General features: G+C 44.7%; 1 protein-coding gene across 1 annotated transcript; it reads right to left on the reverse strand.

Moving 5' to 3' along the window:
• Positions 1–321: 321 nt before the first annotated feature.
• Positions 322–6,970, reverse strand: LOC311125144 (titin-like). The gene is made up of 5 exons (XM_084199207.1): positions 5,530–6,970; positions 5,133–5,429; positions 3,954–4,541; positions 1,513–1,815; positions 322–993 (listed from the first exon to the last, which is right to left on the reverse strand). The coding sequence occupies exons 1-5, from the start codon at positions 6,899–6,901 to the stop codon at positions 680–682; spliced, it is 2,874 nt and encodes a 957-aa protein (XP_084055333.1). The 5' UTR covers positions 6,902–6,970; the 3' UTR covers positions 322–679.
• Positions 6,971–9,390: the final 2,420 nt, after the last annotated feature.

Below are 9,390 nucleotides of genomic sequence, written 5' to 3' on the forward strand. Positions count from 1 at the left end.
TGGCTGGCCGGGATGTCCTTGTCCCATCTCGCTCTAGCGACTCCTGTGGCGGGCCGGGCGCATGCACGCTGACACGGTCGCCAGTTGTACGGTGTTTCCTCCGACACGTTGGTGTGGCTGGCTTCTGGGTTAAGCGAGCAGTGTGTCAAGAAGCAGTGCGGCTTGGCAGGGTCGTGTTTCGGAGGACGCATGGCTCTCGACCGTTGCCTCTCCCGAGTCCGTACGGGAGTTGCAGCGATGGGACAATTGTATATCATGAAAAAGGGGTAAAAAGTACACCAAAAACCATTCAACACCATAAAAATGTGCAAACACAAACTGTTTCATGGGATTTCCTCAACATTCTAAAACTCACACTAAAACATTAATAAACAAGTGATGTCATCCAACATTCTACCTGTAAACACTGTGATTTCTCACACAAATCAACTATTTTGACCATTTTCCCGACACGTCAGACAATACTTGGGAGCATATAAAAATCGTCTCTGCTATTCAAATCAGCAATCAGAACAGAAAACATGTTCTACCAATCAAAACATATCGCTATTTCAGTGACCACATCAATTACTTACTATCTCAACTTTTAAAGAAACAACTGCAATTTTTAACCACTTTCACAACAACACCGGCATAGCCTCTGACGATTAAACCAAATCAACTTCTCAAATAAAAACTTCTAATCTTCTTCATAAGTGTCCGTGTCCACACACATCACTGGGCCTGCGGTGTCGGACGGATCGCTGACGGATCCAGCTGCATTCTTTGCCATGACTCTGAATTCATAAACCACGCACTCATTCAGGTCTGTCACAGTGCAGTGTGTGTCAGAAACGTTGGTTAAGTTGGCCTTCGTCCACCTGTCTCTTTCACCCTCTTTCTTCTCAATCAGGTATCCTGTGACCTTGCTACCGCCATCGTAGGAAGGCTTCAGCCATTCAAGTCTGATGGAAGTCTTTCTGATGTGAGTGATCCGGACATTGGTTGGAGGCTCTGCAAAAAAAGATTTAGAAGTTCAGATACAGTTGTTGATTTAGAAATGTTTAAAAAGGAGTACACAGTGATATTGAAAAAAGAAATGAAAGCAAGTGTAACGTGAGGTTTTAATGATTAACAGATATAACTAAATCCTGCTGACTACGCCACACTGTGATGGACCACCACTAGGTAATAAAGAAATGTGATGGACCACCACTAGGTAATAAATAAATGTGATGGACCACCACTAGGTAATAAATAAATGTGATGGACCACCACTAGGTAATAAATAAATGTGATGGACCACCACTAGGTAATAAATAAATGTGATGGACCACCACTAGGTGATAAATAAATGTGATGGACCACCACTAGGTAATAAATAAATGTGATGGACCACCACTAGGTGATAAATAAATGTGATGGACCACCACTAGGTAATAAATAAATGTGATGGACCACCACTAGGTAATAAATAAATGTGATGGACCACCACCATGTGATAAAGAAATGAAAGTAACCAAGTCGCCTTACCACAAGCATCAATTGCCAGGACAGCGTCTGAGATCTTGCTAAGGGGACTGCATCCAGCTGCGTTTTCTGCTGCTACCTTGAACTCATAGATGAGACCTGCAATGACGTTTGTCACTTTGAAGTGTGTCGCACGGATAACGGTTTTGTTAACCGTCTGCCACAGGATGCTGTTTTTGTCCTTCATCTGAAGATGGTATCCAACTATTGGTCTTCCTCCGTTACGGTTAGGCTCCGCCCAGGCGACAGTGATGCTTTCTCTGGTTACAGATGTAACGATAGGGGGTGATGGAGCTTCAGGGACGGCTAAGATTAAAGAAAATAACATTTAGCATATTCAGTATGTGACAGGTGGTATCTTTTACCCTGTACAATAATACGTTGTCAGGTATTCTGTATCAATTCAAGGGGTGGCTTAGTCCAGCGCCCCCTAGTGATCTGACACAAGGGGTGGCTTAGTCCAGCACCCCCTAGTGATCTGACACAAGGGGTGGCTTAGTCCAGCACCCCCTAGTGATCTGACACAAGGGGTGGCTTAGTCCAGCGCCCCCTAGTGATCTGACACAAGGGGTGGCTTAGTCCAGCGCCCCCTAGTGATCTGACACAAGTATATTTGTTACGTATGCACATTTACATATATACAGTACCAGTCAAAAGTTTGGACACACCTCCTCATTCAAGGGTTTTTCTTTATTTTTTTACTATTTTTTACATTGTAGAATAATAGTGAAGACATCAAAACTATGAAACACCACATATGGAATCATGTAGTTACCAAGAAAGTGTTAAACAAATCAAAATATATTTTATATTTGAGATTCTTCAAATATCCACCCTTTGCCTTGATGACAGCTTTGCACACTCTTGGTATTCTCTCAATCAGCTTCACCTGGAATGCTTTTCCAACAGTCTTGAAGGAGTTCCCACATATGCTGAGCACTTGTTGGCTGCTTTCACCTGCACTCTGCGGTCCGACTCATCCCAAACAATCTCAATTGGGTTGAGGTCGGGTGATTGTGGAGGCCAGGTCATCTGATGCAGCACTCCATCACTCTCCGTCTTGGTTAAATAGCCCTTACACAGCCTGGAGGTGTGTTGGGTCATTGTCCTGTTGAAAAACAAATGATAGTCCCACTAAGCGCAAACCAGATGGGATGACGTATCGCTGCAGAATGCTGTGGTAGCCATGCTGGTTAAGTGTGCCTTGAATTCTAAATAAATCACAGACAGTGTCACCAGCAAAGCACCCCCACACCATCACACCTCCTCCTCCATTCTTCACGGTGGGAACCACACATGCGGAGATCATCCATTCACCTACTCTGCGTCTCACAAAGACACGGCGGATGGATCCAAAAATCTCCAATTTGGACTCATCAGACCAAAGGACAGATTTCCACCGGTCTAATGTCCATTGCTCGTGTTTCTTGGCCCAAGCAAGTCTCTTCTTCTTATTGGTGTCCTTTAGTAGTGGTTTCTTTGTAGCAATTTGACCATGAAGGCCTGATTCACGCAGTCCCCTCTGAACAGTTGATGTTGAGATGGGTCTGTTACTCCTCTGTAGCTCAATTGGTAGAGCATGGCGCTTGTAATGCCAGGGTAGTGGGTTCGATCCCCGGGACCACCCATACGTAAAAATGTATGCACACATGACTGTAAGTCGCTTTGGATAAAAGCGTCTGCTAAATGGCATATTATTATATTATTACTTGAACTCTGTGAAGCATTTATTTGGGCTGCAATTTCTGAGGCTGGTAACTCTAATGAACTTATCCTCTGCAGCAGAGGTAACTCTGGGTCTTCCTTTCCTGTGGCGGTCCTCATGAGAGCCAGTTTCATCATAGCGCTTGATGGTTTTTGCGACTGCACTTGAAGAAACTTTCAAAGTTCTTGACATTTTCCGGATTGACTGACCTTCATGTCTTAAAGTAATGATGGACTGTCGTTTCTCTTTGCTTATCTGAGCTATCCTTGCCATAATATGGACTTGGTCTTTTACCAAATAGGGCAATTTTCTGTATACCACCCCTACCTTGTCACAACACAACTGATTGGCTCAAACACATTAAGAAGGAAAGAAATTACACAAATTAACTTTTAACAAGGCACACCTGTTAATTGAAATGCATTCCAGGTGACTACCTCATGAAGCTGGTTGAGAGAATGCCAAGAGTGTGCAAAGCTGTCATCAAGGCAAAGGGTGGCTACTTTGAAGAATCTAAAATATAAAATATATTTTGATTTGTTTAACACTTGTTTGGTTACTACATGATTCCTGTCATATGTGTTATTTCCTAGTTTTGATGTCTTCAATATTATTCTACAATGTAGAAAATAGTAAAAATAAAGAAAATCCCTGGAATGTGTAGGTGTGTCCAAACTTTTGACTGGTACTGTATATAAAATACAAACACAAAACATGAATAGAGTAGCGTAAAACTTACTGTAGTTGAGATCCACTCTGACGATTGGAGAGTCGATGTATTCACTGATGCCGTAGCGATTTTCAGCCCTGATTCTGAACTGGTACTCCAGTCCTGTTACGAGCTTCATGATTTTCATTGTGCATTTCACAACGACTGAGGAGACTTCAGTCCAGTCGGCGCTTGTTGTTTCTCGTTTCAGTATTATGTAGTTTGTGACGGGGCTTCCACCGTCATAATGAGGAGGAAGCCACGTCAGACTCACACTGTCCTCCGTCACCTCAGACATTCCAACAGGACCAACTGGGGCGCTGGGTCTATCCAGGACCATAATGTTCACAAAAGACCTGCAGGCTCCACTGGAGTTGGAGGCACAGATGTCGTACCTTCCTGAATCAGTAGCAGCGCTCTCACGAAGATTGATGATAAGATATTCGGGAGTTACTTCAGAGTTGAATCTCATCGTTGACTTCAACACAACATCAGCCTTTGAAAGATAAATCTTTGGCACAGGTTTTCCGGTAAGTGGGATCTCGCATTTCAGGTTTGATCCTGCTCTGACGTAGACCATATTGTCAGGGAACTTGTTCATGTTAATCTCAGGAGGTTCTGTTGAAAGACAGAAAAAGGGGGGGGACAAATGAAGACTTATTATTTAATTGAGGGTATCAGATCAAAATGAAACAATCTACATGTAAGAATTCGTTTTCCAGATTCACACAAAGAATGTAGTAAACTACCTCTCTTGGGTTATGAATGCAGTACACTACCTCTCTTGGGTTATGAATGCAGTACACTACCTCTCTTGGGTTATGAATGCAGTAAACTACCTATCTTGGGTTATGAATGCAGTAAACTACCTCTCTTGGGTTATGAATGCAGTACACTACCTATCTTAGGTTATGAATGCAGTAAACTACCTCTCTTGGGTTATGAATGCAGTACACTACCTCTCTTGGGTTATGAATGCAGTACACTACCTATCTTGGGTTATGAATGAAGTAAACTACCTATCTTGGGTTATGAATGCAGTACACTACCTATCTTGGGTTATGAATGCAGTACACTACCTCTCTTGGGTTATGAATGCAGTACACTACCTCTCTTGGGTTATGAATGCAGTACACTACCTATCTTGGGTTATGCTCTGCAATTCTCTACCCTTAGTAACTGTAAATGTAGGGCTGGGCAACAACTCACCAAGTTGCCCTTTAACTAACACAGGGAGAGCCATTTCTGTAGGGTCACTGAATCCAGCGTGGTTTTCAGCACGAACTCTGAATAAGTATTCAGTAGCTTCCTTCAGGTCGTACACCACAAAATGGACGCTCTTGGTGACGCCACACTTCACCCATTTATCCTGACCCTTCTCAAGAGCATCGACTCGATAACTGGTGATTCTGCTACCGCCGTCATTCTCAGGCTTGACCCATGCAAGTGAGACACTTTCCTTGGTGATCTCGGTGACTTCGATGGTTGGTGGCGGGCTGGGTTTTTCTGAAATCGAGAAGAAACTACCGTTTTTAAATAACACACTAAAATGAAATCTTACACAAATATTTTAAAGCTTACATTTGGACTTTCAGTTCTAGTATACCTGTAATCATTGCTCCATATTTGGTCTCAGCTGACAGGCCGACTCCATACTCGTTTTCACCAGTGACTCTGAAGTAGTACACTCCTCCCTCTTGTAGGTCTGACACTCTGTAGGTCAGACGAGGACATGAATCTGTGACTCTGGTCCATCCCTTGTTGCTCACCTCACGAATATCAACAAGGTAGTTTGTGACCGCAGCGCCGCCTTCGTTTTCTGGGGTATCCCATGTAACTGTTGCAGAGCTCTTGGTAACATCCTTGACCCCAACACGGCATGGTGGGCCAGGAGAGTCAAGAACCCTGACGTTTAATGTACATGTGACTTTTCCAGCAGCGTTTTGTAAAGTCACCGTATATTTTCCAGAGTCGTCTCTTGTTGCTTGTTCCACTGTGATAGACGTGACGGTATTAGTGGTATGAATACTGGCCCTCACTCTCAGGTCAACATCTGCCTTGTCCCACATAACGTTAGGAACAGGCTTGCCCCTGAATGGCACAGTTAAGGTGAATGAACCGCCGTCCTTTACGAGAAGAGTCTTTCGCATCTCATTGCTGATATTAAACTGTGGTTCCTCTTCTCTGTCCTCAGCTACTTGTGGATCAGTGGGAGGGCTTGGCTCACTGACACCAATCTTGTTGATGGATTTGACAACAAATATGTATTCTGCTCCAGATGTCAATCCAACGACAGTGAATTCAGTGTTCTCTGTGTTTGAAACACCGACGCACCAGTCCTCTTCATCCATTCTCTTACATTCAACACAGTATCCCGTTACAGAAGCTCCCCCATCAAACAATGGCTTATTCCATGAAAGAGTTACAGAAGTCTTGGTTGAGTCAATGACTTTGGGTTTAGCTGGTGGCGATGGCAGGAATTGTGGATCCTCCGCTTTTGTCAGTTGGCAAGGAATACTTGGGGGACTCAAGCCTGCAGCATTTTCTGCATAGACTCTGTACTCATACTCACACCCCTCACAGAGATTGGATGCCTTGACCCTAAGGTCATACACAGGCTTCGTGTTCACCTGTACCCAGCGCAATCCAGATTTCTCTCGTTTCTCAATAACGTAGCCAGAAATGCTGCTTCCTCCATCGGACTCAGGTCTTTTCCAACAGATTGTCATCGTCTCACTTGTTATACTGGTGATTTCAACATCTGTCGGTGCAGCGGGGACAGTGAATGGATCTGTGGCCATGGTTGGCTCACTCTCCAAGGCTTCACCTTCTCCATATTCATTCACTGCCCTTACTCTGAAGATGTATTCTTTTCCTTTACGCAGATTGGTGACCTTGCATGTTGTAGCCTTCATGTCTTCATGTACTGAAGTCCAGGTGACACGGCTGGTTTCACATCTCTCAACTATATAGTGCATAATTTCTGCACCACCGTTTTCTTGAGGTGGTCCCCAGGTCAAAGTGCATTTCTCTGCTGTCAGACCGGTGACACCCAATGACCCAGAGGATGGTCCAGGGCGGTCCAGAACCTTACAGTTGACAGACAAGGACCTGGTACCAGCAATGTTCTGTACTGTTACAATGTACTGGCCAGAGTCTCTTCGGATAGTGTCTCTGACTAGTAATGTGTTGGTGCCGTGTGTTGAAGTGATCTCTATTCTTGCCTTGGCCTCAATCCTTTCACCATCCTTTGACCATGAAATGACTGGACGCGGACACCCAGAAATATCTGCATCGATTCTCAGAACATCTCCAGCTTTGACAATGACCAATTTCTTATACTTGTTATCCAAGACAATGCGAGGTAGAACCACGTCATCCTTGACTGTGATGGCACCTGTGCATTGTGATGGCTCACTGAGTACTCCAGCTGAGTTCTTCGCGATGACATGGAATTCATATTGTACGTCTTCCGTAAGTTCTATAATTTCGAAGCGTGTTTCCTGGAGATTGGTGAAATTGCACTTTAGCCAACATCCATCCGGAAGCTCCCTGCGTTCAACAATGTAGCCAGTCACCTTGGCTCCACCGTCATTCTCTGGCTTGGACCAAGTAAGAGAAACTGAAGTTCTTGTGATGTCTGTGACTGTAAGGTTAGCAGGAGGATCACATGGATCTCTTGCGGCTACGGGATCGGAAGCTTTGGTGCAAGGTCCAACGCCGGCAATATTCTCAGCAGAAACACGGAATTCATACCGCAGGCTTTCTTCAATGCCATTCACTTTAAATTCTGTTTCAGCGATGAGACGTCCTCTGTTAGTCTTTGTCCAGCGAATACTGCTATAGTCCTTCATTTCCAGGTGATAACCGATGATTGGACTTCCACCGTCACTGGCTGGTTCATTCCATGTAACCAACATGAAGGACTTTGTAGCTTGGGCAACTTGGAGGGTAGTGGGAGGGCCAGGTGTCTTGAAGGGGTACTGTGCAACAACTGGATCAGATTCCACAGCATGGCTCATGCCGTAGCGGTTTTCAGCTGCAATTCGGAATTGATATTCAGTGCCTTGTGTCAAGCGAGGAACTTTAATAGATGTTCTGGCAACTGTGGCTGAAACAGTCTTCCAGGTTGTAGTGGTAGTATCTCTCTTCTCTACAACGTAGTTGCTGATGGGACATCCTCCATCGTAGCGTGGGGGATCCCAAGACAGTGAAATATAGTCAGCGCTCACTTCATCTACCTTGATTGCACCTGGTGGGCCAGGTTTATCCAAGATGATAACAGCTATTACCGCTGATTTTCTGCCAACTGTGTTGGTTAAGGTGATCTCATAGTTCCCGGATTCCTCCCTGGTTGTGTTTCTGATAGTGATTTTTGATGAGTTATTAGATGTTAGAAAGCTAACCCTGGTTGTCTCCTTCAATTCAGCACCATCTTTCTTCCATGAAACGTCAGGTTCAGGTCTGCCTCTAAATGGAACATCGATCTTCAGATCATCTCCTGCCTTGACACTGAATGTGTTGCACATCAGATCTATGACGGGTTCCACTGTGTTGTCCTTTACTACGACAGCCTCTGCCAGTAGCTTAGGTTCGCTCTTGCCTGTTTCATTGACCGCACTAATCCTAAATGAATATTCCTCGCCTGTTAAGAGTCCATCAATAGTTGATACCAATCCCCTTATCTCAGTACACACAGTCCATTTGTCATCGCTCTTGGTTTGCATTTCCACTGTGTAGCATTTGATTTTGCTACCACCATCATCATCAGGCTTTTCCCATGACAGACTCACACTGTCGTGAGTGACAGCTACAACAGTAACTTTACCAGGGGGCAAAGGAGCTTGTGATACCTTGATTGGTTCTGGTGTTTCAGCTGGCAAACCCACACCAAGCTCATTAACAGCTAGCACACGGAAATAGTAAAGTCCCCCCTCTACAAGGTTGTCAATCTTCATTCTATTTCTTCCACAGTTATCTGAAACACTGGTAAAGGCCCGTCTTTGAGCTTCTCTCTTCTCCACAATGTAATGTGTGATCTTAGCTCCACCGTCAATCAGTGGAGGCTCCCAGGATAGTGATACAGAATCTCTAGTAATGTCCTTGACTTCAAAGCACTCAGGGGCACTTGGCGAGTCCAACACACTGACATTAATGAAAGCAGACTTCATACCGCTGACGTTCTCAAGAGTCAACACATACTTGCCAGTGTCAAGTCTGTTGACGGTGTGGATGACAAGGACTGTGTAGGAGCTCGTGACCTCAATGTGTGCACGCTCAGTAAGAGGACCTTCCATCTTGGACCACTTGACTCCAGGTTCAGGTCTTCCTCTGAATGGGACAAACAGACGCAGCGTTGCGCACGCCCGAACTGACACCATTTTCCTGAGGTCTGAATCTAGTTCAATCTCAGGGGCCTCGAGTCTTTCAGTCGTAACTATAGTCCCCGGGACATCAGCTGGATCCC

This window comes from Coregonus lavaretus, assembly GCF_964263955.1.
Source record: "Coregonus lavaretus genome assembly, contig: HAP1_SCAFFOLD_8881, whole genome shotgun sequence".
Lineage (NCBI taxonomy): Eukaryota > Metazoa > Chordata > Actinopteri > Salmoniformes > Salmonidae > Coregonus > Coregonus lavaretus.

Coding starts and splice junctions, on each gene's coding strand:
- LOC311125144 (XM_084199207.1), bottom strand. CDS start 6,901: ATGCACTATATAGTTGAGAGATGTGAAACCAGCCGTGTCACCTGGACT. Junction 5,430..5,529: donor ATATGGAGCAATGATTACAG/GTATACTAGAAC, acceptor TCTCGATTTCAG/AAAAACCCAGCCCGCCACCA. Junction 1,816..3,953: donor CAGAGTGGATCTCAACTACA/GTAAGTTTTACG, acceptor CTTTAATCTTAG/CCGTCCCTGAAGCTCCATCA.